At 38.3% G+C, this 22,422-nt stretch overlaps 1 protein-coding gene across 1 annotated transcript; it reads right to left on the bottom strand.

Annotated features, from left to right (window-relative positions):
• Window positions 1-311: 311 nt before the first annotated feature.
• Window positions 312-22,412, bottom strand: LOC114258336 (Beta-ketoacyl synthase). Its single transcript, XM_028198297.2, has 14 exons — window positions 22,120-22,412; window positions 20,733-20,962; window positions 19,598-19,705; window positions 19,436-19,507; window positions 19,233-19,319; window positions 18,596-18,747; window positions 6,035-6,115; window positions 5,912-5,945; window positions 4,519-4,585; window positions 4,360-4,436; window positions 3,795-3,855; window positions 3,588-3,670; window positions 1,700-1,771; window positions 312-812 (listed from the first exon to the last, which is right to left on the bottom strand). The coding sequence occupies exons 1-14, from the start codon at window positions 22,256-22,258 to the stop codon at window positions 648-650; spliced, it is 1,428 nt and encodes a 475-aa protein (XP_028054098.2). The 5' UTR covers window positions 22,259-22,412; the 3' UTR covers window positions 312-647.
• Between the last annotated feature and the right edge of the window lie 10 nt (window positions 22,413-22,422).

Genomic DNA, 22,422 nt, shown 5'->3' with positions numbered 1-22,422 from the left:
TATCTCCTGTTAGTAATTTCAACTAAAGAGTACTGTTAGCTCTTTGAACATACTCACCTAGATGATTTGGCCTTGAGAGAAAATTATTAATGCAAAATGTGAAATTCATTAGACAGTCCTGAACAAAATAATATTGAGATACAATAATATTGAGATACAATGTTGCAATTGAGAGCATAATAAGACAGATTTTGAGGATTTCATACTCTAAATATGTGCCCTTATCATGAGTCTACATTAGCTTAATATAACACATCCTGTGTAAATAATGAGCAACACATCAAGTCATAGGAATATATAACAACTCATCCTGTGGTAACAGAAAAATGATGTATTAGCCCTTTCAAATGCTAATCCACTCAAGGTACTAAGAAAATTGGGACCATTAAGTCCCTCCAATCTTTAAATTACAGTCTTATTACACAAGTGCAAAGGAAGATAACTTCTAATCTTGATACAGCTAAATACTGAATAGCTCCCTCCTAACAAGTCACATACATCAAAATTCTCGAACTAGAGAAAAAGGAAAACGAAAAAAAGTAATTTATGAAAAGGTAGCGGCCATTTTGGCATTGAGGAAACAAGCAGGTCATCTACTTTTGCAAAACTCTGCAGCAAGTAACATCAATAATATGCAGTCAGCCGTTCTAAGAGATGGCCGAGAACAGTAGGGATGTATTTGTTCCTCCAAAACCAAAAGAGTTTGACATGGCTGCCCTAATTGGTATCTCCTTCGAAGCAGTCAAAGGCATGAAATGATTTTCAAAAACAGGCTCTGGTTCAGTGAGATTGAGTGTCAATGGAGCAATTCCCTGCAAGAACAGAACAAAGCAGTCAATGGATCATCGGGGCAAACTTTCCACTGTTACAGATGAATCTTTATGAACAAGTTAGCAATGCATGTACAAATATATTTAATAGTTTTGTTTTATGAACAAGATCAATTTTTTAAGATTGCAAACATTAGTAATCTATTATAACCACTGAGTTTTACCAAAGATCCGAGGGAGGAAAAATAGGAATATTCACATCTTTCTTATTTCATACTTCATGCTGAATGAGGTCTTGGTATGGCATTTATCAAGAATTTTGCAAAACAATCTAGAAACTATGTTCTTTTCATCTATTAGATGGACAATAAGCATTGAGCCCTTAACCCCATGGCAGCACTATTATTGCTATCAATGCTATGAGACAATTGCTTTGGCAATGAGTGGTGGCCAGAGCTGGTGCGGGAGGGGGGGAGAGAATGAAAACTTGTTTTGAAAAGAAGTGAAAACACTTTTTTTCCATTTCCAAAAATTTTGGAATCAATTCTATTTTTTTGAAAACAAAAACATTATATGAAACAAGTTTTTTGTTTCCAGATTTTAAAAAGCATAACAAAATGAAAGCAAAAAACAGAAAAAGGAAATGTTACCAACTGAAGCCTAAGATTGTAAATGCTGTGCATATTGTGACTATACTTCGGCAAAAGATCCTCACATGAATAGAGATTCCCGCCCTCAACCCAAAAACACATTGTGAATTAAGAACTCGGGAGTTAATCAGGAAAAGAAAATTTGATTTAGTTTGGAGAATGGAGAAGATTGCAAAATTTAAACTTAGGAGAGAGAATGGGGAAAAAGAAAATCCAGAATAACTTTATAGGGTACTGGGGAATACAGCAAGTATGACAGAACAGTACAATACTACATACATGGTACATAGCTAGAACTGCAAAAATTGCTTCCACTGCACCAGCTGCTCCAAGCAGATGACCAATAGCACCCTGAATTTTAAGTAATTAGAAAAGAAAATTTCAAAATTCAAATATTAATCATACTTAAATACAAAACATGAGCCATGAGATATCAAATAATTAGTAATCGAAAGGAACAATTGAGCTAATGAATCATCCTCGTGTTATAGTGGCCTGGCACTATCGGGAGGGTGGTAATAGATGGATTCAAAAGCAAATAAATGGTGGTCATGAGCTTTGGGGACAAATCTAAGGGTCACTAGGTTTAAGTTTAACCATCCCATTGTTTGCTTGGGCACAAAGTCCACCCATGTTTTTGGACTACCTCCTGACACCTCAAGCAACTGTGCCGGCCACCTCCTTGTTGAAACTTAGGGAGAGGTCTGGGATTGGGGCTGCAGCTATGTAGCCTAGCTTGGCCATGGCCTTCTCATTCTAAGATTGTCAGTGGACATAGTGAAGCTCTATGTAACTTCAATGGTGTTTTCACTCAGAATTGACTCAACACAACCAGCTAAGTCAGTCACAAACCCGGATTGTCCTTGTCAACTGTTTGGTGACCTTCAACAAGCTAAGATACAAACTGGCCCGAGCATGCGATGCACCCAAAACCTCTGTTGGGATCATGTATCAGCTCCCCAATGAGTTTTTGGACACTGGACTACTCCCCACCAAGAGTGATGACGTTGTCATCATTGCAATGAGGATCTAGTTCGATGCTTTAGAGTCGCTGTTTATTATTATGGACACGTAAGTAAAAGAAAGGAAAGGAGGGTGACAATTTGGGTTCAATTGAGCCAAGTATGGAGTTTAGAGATGAGTGGTGGTGGAAAGAAGCTACCTCAGGGTTGGGGTTGATGGACGTTTGATAAAGAAAAATTATTCAGTACTACTAGAGCACCATGTCATCCCTGCCAAGTGGTGTTGTTCCACATCAATTAGTGCAAGCTACTCGAGCATGTGGTCAGTGGGCATGCCATGTTGACACAATTACTCAGCAACAAAACGACTGCACTACCACAAGTGGTATATTGGGGGGAGGAGGAAAAAAAAGGCAGGCAATCGAAACTAAATTGGTTGGGCTGCTGAATAAAGCCCAATCATTTGGTCAACAATGCATTAAAGATGAAGGCCAAGAATAGTATAGAAGAGAGTAGGGTTTCCTGGTAAGGGGCAAGTACTGGACAGGCCACAGGTAGGGAAGTCTTAACAGAGATGGTGTTCGAAGTAAAAAATAGGCCTTTCCTTTAGTTAGGGTTTTTTTTTTTTTTTTTTTTTAAATTTAATTTATTCTCTTTCTTTTTTCATTTTGCACTCCCCTTGGCACCTTCTTTTAATCTAAAATTTAATTACTTGTGAAAAGAAAAAAGAACAGGATGTCATGTTCAATATGGTGAGTGAGAATATTAACATGTTACCAATATCTGGAAACTAAGAAATGAAAATACTTCTTTTTCATAATTTCCTTTTTTTATGGTAAAGTAACAATACTTTCTTGTGAATGAACATCATTCCATAATTACTGGAAAAAATCTGGAAATTTTAGATGATCCTAGACACCTTAGAAAATATACCCATAAATTTAGGTTCCACTAGCTTGCTGAAAAGGTCAGGAATAAAGAGGGGTTAACAGTTGGTACTAAGGGCAAAGTTCTGCACCATCAATCTGACAAGACAAACATCATGCACAGGTCATGAATGTTATGCCACAAAGTTCAGCAGTGCAAGCAGATAAAAAAAATGTTCAGCAGTGCAAGCAGATAAAAAAAATGTTCAGCAGAGCAAGTATACATCCTTAAGTTCATATTCCTATCTTCCCAAAACTCTTGCTCACTAAAAGATTTACCTTTGTGGAGGAAAAAGCCAAGGCACCTGATGTTGCATGCTCAGAAAACAAGGATTTAATAGCATTGGCTTCTATTTGATCACCTGAATAAGACGTCACAGCAACAAGAGCCTTGTTTACACCATCTTAAGCACTTCCTAGCATAAGTGATTGCACCAGTTCAAAGCGTTATAATGCAAAAATATGATAAAAGTTGTTACAGTTTACCAAGAGGAGTAGACGTAGCATGAGCATTTACATAACCCACTTGATTAGCACGAAGACCGGACTGCAAGTCACATAAAAAGCAAACATATTTTAGCAAACAATAAGCACCTCCATGCGAACATTGACATTTGAAAATGAACACTATGTAAAATTTAGTTTGGAAAGCTTGTTGGACTGAATCAATAGGCAAGGCAACATCTACAACATCAAAATGACGGGTCATATGTATGCAAAAAGATAAATCACATTTGAGTGATGCCAGAGAATTTAAGCTGTCCAATCATTATGACCACAAGTTCACCAAAAAGAATTTCATTTTTGTCCTTCCCAAAGTTCTCAAGCACAATTACCATGCAACATAAAACTGAAGGTTCAGAATTTCAAAAATATCAACAGTATTACAAGGGGAAGCATGTATCTTTAGGTGACATAAAAAAATGAATGGTCACCTAAGGCACCCTGGATATGTGTTGCTACAACCTTTTGTGACTCAACCAAATAGATGTTTGAAAAAAGACAAATACACGCATATGAACAATGCAAAAAATTAATCTTGGCTTGTTACCTGCTTTAAAGAACGTGTCATGGCCAAAATCGCACCTCTTCCATCACTATGTGGTTGAGTAATGTGATGTGCATCACCTGGATAAATTTGATATATTCAGAAGCTGAAACATATGAAATAGTTCCAGTAATACTAATACAACACTTGCAAAGAACAAACCTGACATCCCGTAACCACGAACTTCTGCATACATTTTTGCTCCCCGCTTTCTTGCATGTTCCAGTTCCTTGATTCCAAAAAGAAAAAAGAAATGACTTTATTAATTTCGGTGATTCGTATTCTTTGCATCATCTTGATGCTTTTTCAATCAGTAATTTATTTATCAAAAAAATAAAATAAAAGAAGAAATGAAGACAGAAATGAAGAGGAAAATGTAGAGAGAGAGAGAGAAGATGACAATGATGTTAATTGTAACGCAAAAGCAAAAACAGCTAAGATTACCCCCAATGAGGTTAAAAAACAATCAGCAGTATATAAATTGCTGTAGAGACATGTAGAAAGCCTTCCACTCAAATCATTATCATGTACATCTTTATACTTCTTTATACAATGTTGCTATTTTGAGATTTAATCTTAAAGCTTTTACCGTTGTGCAGCTGCCATTAGGTAATGTACGAATCACATTATCTTATCTTATACTTACATACACAACAGAGAATAGATTTAACATGGGATGTGATTACATAACATAATAATATTGTACTACCACATCAGTTCAGAAATTCTACCATAAAGCTTGCAAAAGCTGGCAAGGTTAAATGTACAATTTGAGAAAAGCCATATTGATGGTGGAAGCTCCCTACCATACATATTAAAGCAAGACATGTTACCACTAGCAATGTATTTATGGTCCACCTTCTCTAAGGTGAGGCAGCATAACCTTTGATATTCCTCACATTAAAATCAGATCCATACAGGCATCATGGCTGAAGCCAGGCAAAATGATTTTGGCCATCAGAGACTAAAATTGAGCTGCCAGAAACGAAGGCAAGGCACAAAATCGCCTTGCATCAACCAACATAAACATATTCCAAACAGCCTATGCACCAAGCATACATGACAATGTGAAAACCTCTCCTAGAGACAAAGTACTGAGTAGTAGGGCTGTTATGGCTACACAGCCTATTGGGTCTATGGACCTTGATAAGTACTGTTCACTGAACCCTAGGTCCAAAGGAGGGTTTGGGGGGCCTCCCCTCACAGGGGAGGGGGTCTGAAGCAACCGTGGACGTAACCCTATTCTGGAGTGAACCACGTAAATCCTTTTGTTCTTTGTGTGTGTTTGATTTCTTTGATTCGTTTATCATTTTTGTTTGCTATTTTGTGTCTCATCGATCTTGGTTAGGAAGAAACCATTTCCTAACACAACCAAAACGTAAAGTTTGGAAACCTTAAAAACAAGATGGTATAGAAAATTCTAATTTCCATGCCATTTTATTAAATGATATAAAATTTTGATTGAAATACTTGACGACACATGTAAGATTGAACCAAGAATTACAAAAATAATAATAATAATAATAATTATTGATATTAGAAAAATTCAACTCACCTCCAACACCAAGACCCCAGAACCTTCACCTATACTGAGTTTAAACATTGCGTTATACTGATGAAACAATAAAACTTTTCAAGCATAATATATAAGAAATGCACAGCTAAAGTATTTACTTACACGAATCCATCTCGACCACAATCGAAAGGTCGTGAAGCTTCTTCTGGATTAGAATTATACTTTGTACTCAAAGCCCTCAACCTGCATTTTCAAAATAGTAACTAATCATCATAGAAGGTCATCGATACCATAAATCCATTTCCTATTAGTTGCTTGATTATATTCTCAATATTTATTGCAAGTTAACGAGAATCATCTCCCTCTTTCAGTGCCTTTTTCCCTTGACATTTATGACAAACCTTAAATGTTTTTATGTTAGAAGATAAGCCGTGTTAACTGAAAGTCGGATTAACAATTGTTCATGCTACTCTCACAAATCACTGCCATATGTATATTACTAGGAAAAAAGTGGGGTGACAAAAGAGAGTCAAAGATTAAAGGTGTCTTATTGCAACTAGCAGAGGTGTTATGTGACTTATGTCTAATGTACCAAGTCCTACAGTTGCCAAGTTGAAGTGAACCCCACCAAAGTTTGAAACTTCCAATATGCAACACACCATATGCAAGTCCTTCCCCAACTCATGCCAGATTCTCATTTGATATAGAAAATATTAAAATGAGTTTCACTTGATGCTCATTCCAAATATTTCAATTGTTGGATTCATAGTTGTCAAATCTTGAATCGTATCATGAATCGAAATCCTGAATTTGTGAATCATCAATTGAATTGAAACGAGAATCGTTCAGATTCAAGACAAACTATAAAAATAATTCTAATTAATCACATATATGAAATAAATTGATTTTGGCACATGTTATAAAATAGTTCTCATATAAGGACATGTTTAACACCATCTAATTAGAAGTTAGAAAGGAATTTCCTTTGTAGCAAGAGATGCCTATCCAAATCCTAACAAACAAGCATAAAATTATTCAAAAATTACAATACGATATCTCCTGACATTCAAAAAATGGACCTAAAAATCCTATATAGACTATAATAAAAAGAAAGAATTAAGTGGGATCCTTTATTTTAAAGGTCAAACACTCCAAAATGAACGCATACTATTAGGCCTATTTGGGAATTGGCTTTTTTAGTGACTTTTTGTCTTTTTACAAAAAGATGTGCGAAAAAATAGAGATCTAGTGTTCAAAATAGTCTTCTTTTTTTTTTTAAAAAAAGAAAAAAAGAAAAAAAAGAAACTATTGTAGAACAACTGGGTCTAACTTAATTGACCCATGTAATAACGAATCATATTTATTTCACAAAAATAGCAATTGATAATTCTATGGGTGCAAGTTACTTTAACCTTAAACATCATTATAAGATGCGTTGTGACATTTTTTTAGGAAAAAACCTTAAGAATATGTTCGGTCTGACTAGATCTGATTGGATCTTATTAAAAACCACCTTATCATCAAAATTACAACAAATCATGTATATATGCATTGATTATTTTTGTATTATACACTTTTAGAAGCTGTATTATAACATTTTCAATATTAAAAAAAGAAAAAGAGAGTAAAAAATGGTAAGAATATGTTGGATACGATAGTTTCGAAAATCTCATGAATCTGTAAAAAGTGAATCAATAGTGAATTGTGCGATTCGCTATAGCTTCTATCAAAATATATTTGCCCATAGATTCGTTTTGATCTAGGCATGAATCACAAACTAAATCACGAACACAAAGGTTAGATTGACTTGACTAGGGATCACATGTCCACACTGCATCCACCTCAGCCTCAAAAAATTCAATACATCTTGGTGTCTGCCACAAGGTTGCAAGTAAAACTCAGTCTTTGAGCTCATGATGCAGATGTAGGCACCTCTAGGATTAGGAAGACTAATAGAGATTGTAAATGTGATACATCTTGTTTCCCAAAATCCCACCAATGGCTATGCAATTTTGATAAAGATAATGCTCAAGCATCAAAGCAAACAGTTATGTCCCGATGCCCAAATTCTTTAGGTTCTTGCTCTAAGAAAGTTTTGGTAACATAATTGTCAGAGGAATTGTAAAAAAATGGCATCTGAAAGGGTGGTCAGCACCTTTCAGTGCCACTATTAAGCACATATTAAGGTGCCACCTCCAAGTTGTCACCTAACAAGATGGCAGATGATCTAGCCAACAAAAATATTACCAGTCAGCATATATAATATTTATCTATCTTTTTAGCATTTAATCTTTTTAGATCAATGTTTTTATCCTCCAAAAAAATAGTAACTAACACAGTTGAAAGTCTTTCAAGTGCTTTCCATTGGACGGGTGAAACCAAAAAGGACTAAAGCGAAATTTCCATGGCGAGCAGTAAGCATTCCAAAAAGTAGGGTTAGCATTTGTCATGTTTCTGACTGGAATTTTTAGTATTGTGGCTACCTTCCGTTGAATTAGGAAATTAGAATACGTTGAATTAGGAAATTAGAATATTTTGTTTATAGTAGTATGTATTGTTAGCATATTATATCATTATCTGAGCTTTTTTGGTTTGTAATTATTCTATGCCCTCAGGGCTCGACTTGTAATTGTCTCATCTTGTATACCCTAATCTTCATTTATAAATAGAGGATGATATTCTATCAAACCCTAAGCTAGTTACTCAAGCTTCATGGTATCAGAGCAGAACCTCTAGGGTTTCGGCTCACCCTCGTTGGTAGACCTCTACACCAACGACACTCTAGGGTTCGAAGCTTACCTGGGTGGATCATCTACTACGTCGATCTTCAGCTCGTCGATCTTTGCTTCGTCTTCATCACTCAGTCGCCGTCGTCACTCAGTCGCCTTCCTCTGTCGATTGTCACCCAGCCGTCTCTCAGTCGATCGTCACTCAGCCGCCTTCCTCAGTCGATCTCCTTCATCTTCGTTCGTCAGCTCGTCAGTCGATCTCGTCAGCCGCCTTCCTCAGTTGATCTCCTCAGCTTGTCTTCCTCATATCGTCGATCTCCTTTATCTTCGTTCGTCTGGTAGACTCTCATCTCTGGTATACAACATACCTCATCTCTGTTTGGTATATATGTCGTGTATACACATGTATAAATAAATAACCTATATGCCTGTATTCGTATCAATACTTATATAAATAAATAAATAATTACTTTAAAAAAAAAAAGAGAAAAAAAAAAAAGAAAAGGAAAGAAGACTTTATGGTTTCTTAATTTTGTTATGCCTTTATAGTAGTCATTGTGCCTATTCTTTTGCCACCACCTTCCGGGTTTGTGATTGCCACTAGTTTTGTTGCGGGTTCGGTAGTATCGCATCCATGGCAGATTCCACCAGTGTGTCCCCTACTTCTCAAACACCGAGGAGTGAGAGTCTTATTATACCTACTACCATGGCTGAGAACCTCAACCCTAATTTGAAACTCACCACCTCTCTATTTAATGGTCAGAACTACCTAGCATGGTCTCAAAGTTTGACTATATTTTTGAAGAGCCGAGGGAAGATGGGGTATGTTGATGGCAGGATACAGGCACCTAGTACCACTAACTCGGGTTATGACCAATGGGAGATTACCAACTCTTTGATTATGGGTTGGCTTATTCATTCGCTGGTTCCTGAAATTGGTGAGGGCTACTTGTCTATGGAGACTGCTCAGGATGTTTGGGATGCTGTGACTGCCACCTATTCCCGCAAAGAGAATTTCTCACAGGCATTTGAGTTGCGCCGCTTTATTGAGAGCTCACTTCAGGGGGAGCAGACTGTTCTTCAGTATTTCACTTTCCACACCAACGGCTGGAAACGCCTTGACCACCTGGAAGACTATAAGCTCGTTTGCCCTGCTGATTCTGTCGGGTACAAGAAGTTCATCGCACGAGAACGGGTCTTTAAATTTCTAACAAGCCTAAATGTGGAGTATGATCCAGTTAGGGGTCGAGTTCTGGGTATGGACACTCTTCCTTCACTTCAGGAGGCATTTGCCTATATACAGAATGAGAAGAATCGCCGGTCTGCTATGATGTCCCCTGTCTCTACTGATCGCTCAGCATTACTGTCTACTCCTCGAGATGGCCTCAGCCTGACTCCTATCCCTTCGTCTGCTGCTAAGGAGTCTGTATTCTGTGATTATTGCAAGAGGCCACGGCATACTCGTGAGACATGTTGGAAGCTTCATGGGACTCCATCCGGAGGTCGAGGTGATCGGTCTGGTTCTCGAGGAGGTCGGTCAGGCCAGTCTAGAGGACGTGGTTCCTACTCCCAGGCTCATCAGTCTAGTGCTGTTGATACACTTGATTCTAATTCTGCTTTTGTTGGCCAAGCTTCTGATACTGAGCTGGAGGATGCTTTTCACCAATTGTTAGACCGCCGGTCTTCTACTATTCTCAGTACAGCTTCCTCATCCTTTGCCCGCTCAGGTAACTTAGCCTCTTCTCCTTGTGTTTTCCTGTGTCATAAGTCTTTGCCTTGGATTATTGATTCTAGTGCCTCTGATCATATGTCTGGCTCCTCTGATCTTTTCTCTGTCTATAAGCCCTCTTCAGGTCAGGACAAAGTTAGGATTGCAGATGGTACTGTTTCTTCCATTTCTGGAAAAGGTTTAGTCCAAGTCACTCCTACCATACATCTATCTTCTGTTCTCCATGTTCCCAATTTTTCTGTTAATCTGTTATCCTTGAGTCGTCTTACCCAGGATTTGAATTGTGGTGTGACGTTTTTCCCTGATCATTGTCTTTTCAGGACCTTGTTACGAGGAGGACGATTGACAGTGGTAGTGCAGAAAATGGTCTCTACTTCCTGGATCAACCAGACAAACTTGCTTATTCTTCCACCACGTCTTCTACCACCCCCGCTGATTTATGGTTGTGGCATCGGCGTCTTGGGCATCCTTCCTTTTATTTACTTAAGCATTTATTTCCATCTGGTTTCACAAATCATCATGTGTCTGACTTTCTTTGTGAGTCTTATCAACTTGGAAAACAACACAGAGCTTCTTTTGCTCCCAGTTTGAATAAAAGTGTAGTTCCTTTTTCATTAATACATTTTGATGTTTGAGGTCCCTCTCATGTTATGTCTGCGAAAGGTCATCGATGGTTTGTTACATTTATTGATGATTTTTCTCGTGCTACTTGGGTATATCTCATGAAAGATAAGAGTGAGGTTTTCTCTGTGTTTCGCAATTTTCATAAAATGATTTGTACTCAGTTTGGGGCCATTGTCAAACTATTTCGTTCTGATAATGGCGGGGAATACATAGATTCTGAGTTAGGACAATATTTCTCTTCTCATGGCATTATCCATCAGACCTCTTGCACCAATACCCCTCAACAAAATAGGGTGGCGGAACGCAAGAATCAGCATCTTCTTGACATGGCTCGGTGCATATGTTTTTCTATGAGTGTGCCTCAGCTCTATTGGGGCGACGCTGTTCTCACCGCTGCCCATCTTATTAATCGTCTCCCTACCCAGGTCTTGCAAAAACAAGCTTCTCTTCACGTCCTCCTAGGTTCTCAGTCCTTGTTTTCTATTCCTCTCAAAATTTTTGGTTGTGTCTGTTTTGTTCATAATCACTCTCCTTCTCGTGGTAAGTTGGACCCTCGCTCCCTTAAGTGTGTTCTCCTTGGTTACTCTCGTACTCAAAAGGGGTATAAATGTTACCACCCTTCTTCTCGTAAGTGGTTTGTGTCCATGGATGTTACTTTCTTTGAGTCCCAGTCCTATTTCTTATCCTCTCCGGTGTCACCGTCCTCATTTTCGGCGGAGCCTTGGTGTGAAGTGAGTTATGTGCTTCCTATGGTGGACCCAGTTGTTCTTGCACCACCCTCTTTTACTGTGCTTCCTATGGTGGAACCAGTTGTTCTTGCACCACCCTCTTCTACTGGGACTATAGAACCCAATGTCACTAAGGATAAGTACGGGCATGTTTATGTCCGGGACATAGACAGACAACAAGTTAACTGGATACAATGAACCACTTCTGCTCCTCCACTGCCATCTCCTGCTTCTAATGAGAGTCTAGGTAACTTTGAACCTCTTGAGTCCATTGATCTTGATGTTCCTATTGCCAAGAGGAAGGGTGTGAAATCTTGTACTCAACATCCTACCTCACAGTTTGTGTCCTACTCTCATTTGTCATCCTCATATAGAGCATTTGTGTCCAATATTTCCTCTGTTAGCATTCCTAACCATTTTCAGGATGCTCTTGCTACCTCTAAGTAAAAACTAGCTATGATTGAGGAAATGAAAGCACTTAGGAAGAATGGCACTTGAGAATTGACTGAGTTACCTACGGGCAAACGACCTGTGGGATGTAAATGGGTATATACTGTGAAACACAAAGCAGATGGGTCTATTGAGTGTTACAAGGCAAGACTTGTGGCAAAAGGGTTTACTCAGATATATGGCATTGATTATCAAGAGACCTCCGCACCCGTGGCTAAGATGAATTCAGTTAGAGTACTTCTCTCTCTAGCAGCTAATCTAGATTGGCCGCTTTATCAGTTTGATGTCAAGAATGCCTTTCTCCATGGTGACCTCGAAGAAGAGGTATATATGGACATTCCTCCTGGTTTTGAGGATCATCAGACAGAAGGCAAAGTATGCAAGCTTTGGAAGTCATTATATGGTCTCAAACAGTCTCCAAGGGCTTGGTTTGAGAGATTCACTCAGGTTATGTTTAAATATGGCTTCAAACAGAGTCAGGCAGATCACACCTTATTTGTGAAACATTCCTCCCGTGGTAAGACTAGCACTTATTGTTTATGTAGATGACATAGTTCTTACAAGCAATGATAGTGGGGAAATACCTCTGTTGAAGAAATATTTAGCTAATGAGTTTGAAATCAAAGACTTGGGAAGCTTGAAGTATTTTCTGGGAATTTAAGTTGCTCGCTCTAAGGATTGGATATTTATCTCACAAAGAAAATATGTGCTTGACCTATTGAAGGAAACTGGGATGCTTGGCTGCAAGGCATGTGCCACTCCACTGGAACCCAATCAGAAATTGGGGGATGATGAAGGAGGAGAAGCTGTTGATAGGGGGGAGCTATCAGCGATTAGTGGATAAACTCATTTACCTATCTCACTCCCATCCTGATATTGTTGTTGCTGTCAGTGTGGTTAGTCAGTTTATGCATGCTCCTCATCAGATTCACTTTGAGGCTGTCATGAGAATCTTGAGGTACTTGAAGTCTGCTCCTGGTAAGGGTCTTTATTTTTCAAAGTATGATCATCTTCGTGTGCAAGCCTATACAGATGCTGACTGGGCTGGATCAGTGACTGATAGGAGATCGACTTCAGGGTATTGCACCTTTGTTGGAGGCAACCTAGTTACTTGGAAGAGTAAGAAACAGAATATGGTTGCTAGGTCAAGTGCAGAAGCTGAGTTTAGAGCTATGGCACAAGGTGTGTGAGAACCTTTATGGATTAAGTTATTGTTGAGTGATCTAGGCATTGATCAGACGAACTCCATGCGGTTATACTGTGATAATAAGGCCGCCATCAACATTGCTCACAATCTAGTTCAACATGACAGAACAAAACATGTTGAGATTGATCGCCACTTCATTAAGGAGAAACTCACTAGTGGTACCATTTGTACTCCTTTTGTCCAGTCTGGTGAACAACTTGCTGACATTCTCACCAAGAGGGTTGGGAATAAACCATTTCATGACATATTAGACAAGCTAGGCATGAGAGATACCTTCGCACCAGTTTAAGGGGGAGTGTTAGAATATTACATTATTATCTGAGCTTTTTTGGTTTGTAATTATTCTATGCCCTCAGGGCTCGACTTGTAATTGTCTCATCTTGTAAACCCTAATCCTCATTTATAAATAGGGGATGATATTCTATCAAACCCTAAGCTGGTTACTCAAGCTTCATGTATAAAATCTGTGATTATATGAATCATGGATTTAGTGCCTTGATAGTTTTATTTCCATATTTGTAATATGAATTCATTATACCTCATTCAAAGGTAAGCCAATACAATTATTTTCACAATTATTTTGTGAGATCTTCCTTTTTTTTATATTAACTCTCCTTTGCAGGCTTCCACTCCTGCTACTTCCAGTGTTCGCCCGGTTCCTATTTTGGACGAGGTTGCGGATGAAGCTGTCCCCCTTCCTCATTCTCCACCTTCACCTCCCCCCAAAAATTGTAGGTATACTCTCGTCGCCCACACTCTCAGTTGCCCCTTGCCGCCTCTTCAAACTTTGGGTCAGCTAACTCTCCTCCTTTAGCTACATCTCCATCACCTCCTTGTCATAACCCACTTCAGGATCGACACCCTCTAGATCGATGGGATTATTTGAGTAGTACTAATCATCTCATTTCCCAATATCTTTCCTATGACAGGGTTTCCGATTCTTATCGCTCTTTCCTTGGAAGGCTTAAGTCGAAGTCCATTCCTCGTTCTGTGTCGGAGGCCCTTCAGAATCTAAAATAGGTGGAACCTATGCAGACTGAGATGGCCACCTTAGGACAAAATCACACTTAGGATCTTGTGCCTTTACCTCCTAGGGAAAATATTACTTGTTGTAAATGGGTGTTCACTATAAAGTACCCCGCTGATGGCTCAGTTGACCGTTACAAATCCCGCCTGGTAGCTAAGGGTTTGACACAGATTCCTGGCAAGAATTTTAGAGCCACTTTTGCCCCCGTCGCCAAGCTTACTTTTGTGTCTCCTTATTTCCCTTGCAGTATCACATTCTTGGCCTCTTCATCAACTTGATGTCAAGAATGCATTTCTTCATAAGGATCTTCTTGAAACGATTTACATGGCTCCTCCACTCAGTTTTCGAGCTAAGGGGGACTATTCGAAGAAGGTTTGTCAGTTCCGCAAATCTTTGTATGGTCTAAAGTAGTCTCCGCGAGTATGGTTTGGTTGCTTCAGTTCTGTCATCATCTCCATGGGCTTTGTTCAATGCCACTTAGATCATACTTGTTTCATCCACCGTAATTCTACAGGTCAATGTATCATCTTGTTGGTTTATGTAGATGACATTATTCTCACAAGCGATGACTATGTCAAAATTTGGTCAAGTAAAGAAGGCCTTGGGCCAAACTTTTGATATCAAGGATCTGGGATGTCTCAAATATTTTTTGGGAATTGAGGTGGCTCGCTTAAGACAGGATTTCCTTGTCTCAAAGAAAGTAAACTCTTAACTTGCTTAAGGATACTGGTATGTCAAGCTGCTTCTACTCCTATGGATCCTAATGTCAAGCTCACATCAGAGTCTGGTAAGTTGTTGAACGACCCAGGCATATATTACTATTTTGTTGGACGCCTTATTTATTTGACCAATACTAGATCTGACTTGACATTTGTGGTTAGTGTTGTGAGTCAATTTATACATGCACCCCATACAGAGCACCTTGACGCGGTTCATCACATTTTGAGGTATTTAAAGACTTCTCCTATCTTGGGATTGTTCTTCACAATTGGTCCTCAATATGGGCTCTCATGTTATGCAGGATCTAGGACTGGTCAGCGTTCTATTTCTGGCTTCTGTACTTTCTATGGTGACCATTTTATATCATGGAAAAGTAAAAAGCAAACAGTTGTTTCTAGGCCTTCAGCAGAGTCTGAGTATCGGGCTATGGCACAAGGAACATGTGAGATTCTATGGTTTCGCTCTATTCTAGTAGAGTTGGGTCTTGAGGAGACTACTTCTTCTTTATTTGGTGACAACAAATCTACCATTATGTTATCCTCTGATTCTGTGCTTCATGACCGTACCAAGCATATCGAGGTTGATATACATTTTATTAGAGAAAAGGTTCAGACTGGTATTGTGAGACCATCCTTTGTCACTTCTTCTCAGCAGTTAGCAGACATGTTCACAAAGTCCGTGTGACCAACTTTGCTCCTGTCATCCATTGCTAAGCTGCGTTTGTTGAATGTCTTCACGCCAACTTGACAGGGAGTATTGAATTAGGAAATTAGAATATGTTGAATTAGGAAATTAGAATATTTTGTTTATAGTAATATGTGTAAAATCTGTGATTCTATGAATCATGGATTTAGTGTCTTGATAGTTTTATTTTTTATTTTTTGATAAATAAGCAAATTTTATTAGAAAACCCTCAAGATGATGCAAAGAATACAAAATTCAAACCCTTACGGGGAAAAAATGCTAAGATATCAAATCCTTCACATAATCTACAAAAGCCAAAACATTTGGATCAACTAATCCCGTAACCCAATTATATAACACCACAAGCAACCGTCTCTCCATACAAGGAATCGAATGAGACACCCCTTAGAATACACGCATGTTACGCTTCAACCAAATAAGCCACATTAAATAGTGAGAGGCAATCATCTATGCCTTTCGATGCCTCCTCCCAACTCTAACCCCAGCCCAACTTTGCAAAACTGCCAACATAGAACCTAGCTACACCTAAACCAAACCAAAAGTCATAACAATAAGCATCCAAAGTCGAGAAGTAACTGGACAATGAACAAGCAAATAGTCCACGAATTCGGTGTCACCACAACACATGCAACACCAATTCACCAAGATATGCCCACGCCGAATTAAATTATCAATCGTCAAAATACGTCTTAAAGTAGCTATCCACACGAAGAAAGCCACCTTGGATGGTGTGCCCGACACCCAGACGCACTTCCAAAGGAACAAACCTGCATCATCCTAAGCAAGCCACCACAAAACAAAGACACAAAAAAGAACCCCTTAGAGCCCAGAAAAACCCAAACCATAGAATCCTCCCCTGCACCCCCAGATCCCAACCCGTATAAGAAACCCAAAAACTCCACCAACTGATCCACCTCCCAATCTTGAACATCTGGACATAACCGCACATTCCAAACAACCGCATGTCCCCACCCAATCCGAACCTCCCCAACCATAACCTCGCAATCTTCTACAATCCCAAAAATCAAATCAAAGGGAACAACCGCTCTAAAGGAGTATCACCACACCACATATCACGCCAAAAACGGACTCTGTCCCCCACCCCTAACTTCAGTTGAATTCTCTGCCAAAACTCCTCTCAACCCAACCAAATTCCTTTTCAAACTCCACAACCATGAGACTGCCCCACCCTACCCAAACACCACCCCCTCCCTAAACCAAACTTCGCCACAACCACCTTCCTCCATAAATGCTTCCTCTCCCCCATAAAATGCCACAACCACTTACCCAACAAAGCCAAATTACACATAACCAACTGCCTAAATCCCAAACCCCCTTTCTCCTTTGGACGACAAACTCGATCCCAAGCCACCAAATGAGAATGAGAACCCTCCCCCCCCATCACCCTATAAAAAGTCCCGCTGCAACTTCTCAATCCGCTTTGCAACTGCCACCGGAATCACATGAACAAACATAAAATAAGTCGAGATACTCGACAAAACACTCTTGACTAAAGTAATCCTCCCTCCTTTAGATAAATATGAATTCATTATATATACTCAGCGAATGATTGTAGGTTATCTCTTAGGTAACAACTCCCAACTATATCATGGGCTCACTTATTATTATGGACCTATGGACCACAAAAGCTATTTCATTTATTTTGTGGCTTGCAGTTTAAGAGGTAGTTGCCTAAGCAAGAAAGATAGCTAGCCAAATGAATCACTCCCAAAGGTACTTGTTTTTGTCAAAGCCTTGGAGGCACATTGAGTTCCATGATCTTCTTTTTTTTTTTCTTTTTTTTTGTGTGCACGCGCGCGCATAAGAATTTTTGGTACTGTACCATGGAAAAATGCTGTATATAAAAAATTCCAAGAAAATGGGAGCAGAGTATAGCATGGGCAAGTGATAAGTTTAAGGGTAAAAGCTTTGAAAAAATAATGTGAATGGTGTCTTTGGTTGCTCTATTTTATCACAAAATTGTCGGATATTTGAAAACAATTACCAAAATAATGGAAGTCCAACATCACTGATTGCTCGAGATGTGAGCGAAAGATACGTTCGGCTTAAATATGTTGAAGATCCTGATTTGGCTAGGAGATTGGAATGGAATTGGAACCTTCTAGTTAGGCAGCATCAATAAAATGCATTTGGGTTAGCTTTGTTGTATTACATATTGTTTCTGGAACTATTTGCCCACGTCAAGACTGATCAATTTTTTTATTAGGGAGTATTCTCCCCAAATGTTTGTCCTCAGTGACTTCTCATTTTATAATCCTTTTTTTTTTTTTAATAATAGGATCTATCTTGTCAAAAAAAGTACATCTTGTTTTTCATATGTAAATAAAATAACAAGTAGCCTGTGTTACATGGACTCTTCAAAATAAATAAAATACCTGTGTTGGACACTCGGACAAGGGTGTCAGATATGTGTCCGATCCGATACTATACATTGGACACTTCTCATATATTTGTATTTTAACACTATCTTAAATGTATCATTTGTTGTGTAATTGCTATAGAACACATTTTTTAAAATGTATGTTACATATAGTTCCATTTTATCACATAATAGATTAAAAATATAAAAAAATATGACTCTTTTTGGCTGAGTCCACATACCCTTAAATTTGAGATTTGATAACCCGACACCTATACCTAAGTCTAACATAGTAAGTAGCACTTTCAGCCAGCATCTGATGATTTTATAAACTAATCCTTTCCTTCTTGGCGCTAATAAGATTTTAATTGGCAATTATGGCAGTCAGGAAGTAGGAACAGATAATTTCACTGGTGAGCATTACCTACAAAATCCTGCTATGGATAAAGCGTCTATGCTGGACTCCGTTCCTCCAGCCACCATAACATCAGCATCTCCAAATTGAATCATCCTTGTAGCATCGCCAATAGAATGTCCCCCAGTGGCACAAGCTGTCACTGCAGCATGGTTTGGTCCCTAGACTCAAAAGTCAAGACTAGGATATGCAACAAAATCTATTGTTCCAGAAGTAAAAATGAGCAAGCCCCTCAATTACAGAAAAAATAGAAAATAATATGGATATGTAATTGAAATACAGAATAACAACAGACGACTCAAAAGCTTATCAAGGACCATTAGCACCATAGCATTAATGTGCACAACACAACGGTCAAATCATTACTCCGTAGGTTGTTTGATAACCCCATTTTTCAATAAAACATGCAACCACCAACTCATTTGAAATTATTCATAAAATGTTATAGCTTAATTTGCATCTAACTCAAATACTCGATCTCTCTGTAGCGACGTCATGATGGAGGTATAACCAATCACAATAAGTCATGATCATTGTGTTGATGGCAAGATGATGGGCATTGTATCATACCACATTTTTTCCTCACAAGCACTCATGTACTTCCCCCAAATGTAAAAAGATACAATTATGGATGTCATCTTCTCACCTGGAATCCGTATTTCATGCTCACATGACCAGCTGCCATGTTTATCAGTATCCGTGGGATAAAAAATGGACTAAGCCGACGAAGGCGCTGGATTGAAAAAAACATGCATCAGTTATCAGGCTTCATTGTTTCTAGCCTCACCAGGTCATATTCAGCCATTAGTGAGATATTTCATCGAGCGGAAAAAGGTAGAACAAACAAACCTTCTCACAAATCAATTGTGATGCATCCAATATATCACTGATGCTTCCGATTCCACCACCAATAGAGACTCCCTAAGGGTCTTCAAGTTAGAAAATAAGAATCACCAAAGCACTGCAAAAAAACTTCTTCACCTAATTGTGTACAAAAACATAAATGATTACTGTGTTTTCCTTCTCCTCCTGCTCAGTAGGAATCCAATTTGCATCTCTAAGAGCTTCATCAGTTGCACATAATGCATAGCCTATAAACCTTGCAACTGACCTATGCTCCTGCAAAAGAAACTTATTCTGTAATCAATGGCCACAATATCATGGTAGGGCAAAAGAAAGTCCGGCATGCGTTGGCAGACAGTGTGACAATTCAAGTTTTCAAAGAAAATAAAACATGCCTTCACCCAAAATAAAAAAAATATAAATATAAATAAAGTCACCTATCCGTATACAGCAAACTTTAAAACCATTATGCAGAGACTTCAAGTAAAATCAAACTAATAATGGATGCCACCTACCAACGTAAAACAAGAGAGAGAGACAGAGAAGAAAATAATCATTGTTAAGAATCTAACCCACTGTAGGGCTATAATAACCAAGTTACCGAATCTAGGGTCACGATCACCACACAGTTAGAGGCTCACTTGTGATATAAATGAGCTGAGCTTGATCATATTTTGTAGTTCATTACTCCCCCGTACTTCATCGCAAAAAGCTCATGAGCATCCAATGACAATAATAATTATTAGAAAAGAAGCTATACAAGCTCAGATCAAAATCAGCCCAAGTAGAAGCTCATTTGAGATCGTTTGCAAGATCAACTAAGTCAAGCTGAAGCTTCATTTTGAGCTGTTGGATGACATTTCAAGCAAGCTTAAGTGACCCACTAATTGGCTTGCCTCGATTGCTTACAGTCATACCACCAACCACTTCTCCACTAGAGGAAGCTCTTTCAACTATCAAAATGTTCAAATTTGTTTCACATCCCAAATAAGTGAAAAATCTATAAATTGCAGGTGTTGTGATATTATCAATCAGTTGTTTGCCACACTTTACAAGCGCAAACTGAGAGTATGGATATGGTTAGGATAAACATCAGATAAATTGTTTAAGAGCTTATCTATGCAGTTGTAAAGCATTGTGAATTAATCTAAAAAGCATGGAAACATTGCCATAATCAAATTCCGGTTAAAGTTTGCCCCAATGTCCAAATTTAGCAAACATTTTCAGATAAGAAACGAAACATCACTTTTCAAATACAAATTGCAGCGCATCAATTAGAACAATACAATGGAGAAGAAATGACCTTGGAATTGAGCCATATGTCCTCATTGAAATCGCCCGGATTGGTTCCACAAGGAACGATCGCAGCAACTTTCGATGTCAACTGATCAAAAGTATGCAACTGCGTCTCTCTATCAAATCCACTCATCTTGAGATCTTCAGGAGTTATTGCCCTTACTCCACACACCCCCTCTATCAGTCGCTTCCATGTAGTTTCCACTCCACAACCAAGTGGCGTAACCATGCCCAATCCTGCAACACGGCTCCAACCATTAAAATTGATTACAAAGCAAAAAGTAAACAACGTGAGTGCACCATAGATGCACCTTGTTACGCATTTTCTGCTATATGTTACACATTTTGGCAAATATTCCATAGTCTTCTAATAGAGTTAAGACAATTTGTGATTCATAAATGGTAGTCTTCTAGCAGAGTTATGACAATTTGTGGGTCAAAAATGGAAGGTGAATAATATTACAATAATTTGTTGTTTAGAAATGTTTCGAGAAAAAATGCATAAAATTACCACAAGAATGCATAACTTTATTTCTGAACCACAAATTGTCATAAATCTACCAGAATATTACACGCAAGAGCATCTCCAATCCTTCACCAATATTTTCATGATTCCAAATTTGAGTAAAAAGCTTGATTTAATATGAACTACTCCAATCTTTTCATCAATTTTTTTTTTTTTTTTTTTTAAATCCCCTCTATCCTCAAATTCTGCTTTTCATCAAATTTGATGGGAAAAAATCATAACCCTTCATCAATTTTTTCATCAAACTTTAATTCCAAATTGTAGTAAAAAGTTTGATTTGATATGGACTACTCCAATCCTTTCATCAAAATCCTTTTAAAAATTCCCCTCTTATACCAAATTTCCCTTCTCATCAAATTTATTGGGGGAAAAAATATGTCCAATGCTTGTCTTTTTAAATTTGATGAAGGATTTGATAAGTTCTCAATTTGATGGGGGAAAAAAAAGTACTCTCCCTCGATTTGATGAACATTTGATGAAAATATTTGGACATGATATTTTAGCAATTTTTCATCAAATTTAAATTTGATGAAAGAAAATGTGAAGGATTGGAGATGGTCTAATGCTTTATCTTTTTAAATTTCCATCTAATTCAAATTTAATGAAAGATTTGATGAGTTAATGACCATTTGGTATAAGGGTTCGAGATAAGTTTTTAGCAATTTCTAAATTTGATGAAAGAAAAAGGTGAAGAATTGAAGATGCTCTAACATTTGATACAAAAATGTGACAGATATCCAAACGGCGCAACTCAAATTGAAATTGAAGCTTGGAGAAAGTAAATTGAATACATGTTAAGATAAACACATTCGTATATACGCATATATATATATATATATAGAGAGAGAGAGAGAGAGAAGAATACTACCAGTGACGACGACTCTGCGAGGAGGAACAGAGGGAGGGGGGTCGAAGGCTTCAAATGTTGAAGAAGAAGAAGAAGAAATGAATCGGTTGAATTGGAAACGAGAGGGGAATAGTAGTCTAGACAAACAGTGCTTCGCCATGGCTTTTTCTGGAACCCTAACAATGGATAGATAGATAAAGCATGATAAGCACTTTCAAGTTCACCTCATCGGCCGTCGATGTGTCAGTGCGATGGAGTCAAGGACGGAGTGTACACCACGCAGAGTGGCTTTGCTGAGGCCCGCGGGAAACAGTTATTTTAATA

This window comes from Camellia sinensis, chromosome 7, assembly GCF_055761805.1.
Source record: "Camellia sinensis isolate YWXY chromosome 7, ASM5576180v1, whole genome shotgun sequence".
Taxonomy (NCBI): Eukaryota; Viridiplantae; Streptophyta; class Magnoliopsida; order Ericales; family Theaceae; genus Camellia; species Camellia sinensis.
This window is presented reverse-complemented; position numbering and strand designations above follow the sequence as displayed.

Excerpts from the sequence above, each read along its gene's own strand:
- LOC114258336 (XM_028198297.2), bottom strand. The coding sequence starts at position 22,258 with ATGGCGAAGCACTGTTTGTCTAGACTACTATTCCCCTCTCGTTTCCAA. Across the intron at positions 18,748-19,232 it reads GCATGAAATACGGATTCCAG|GGACCAAACCATGCTGCAGT; the intron begins GTGAGAAGATGA and ends TTTTGAGTCTAG. Across the intron at positions 1,772-3,587 it reads TGGCTTTTTCCTCCACAAAG|GGTGCTATTGGTCATCTGCT; the intron begins GTAAATCTTTTA and ends CTTAAAATTCAG.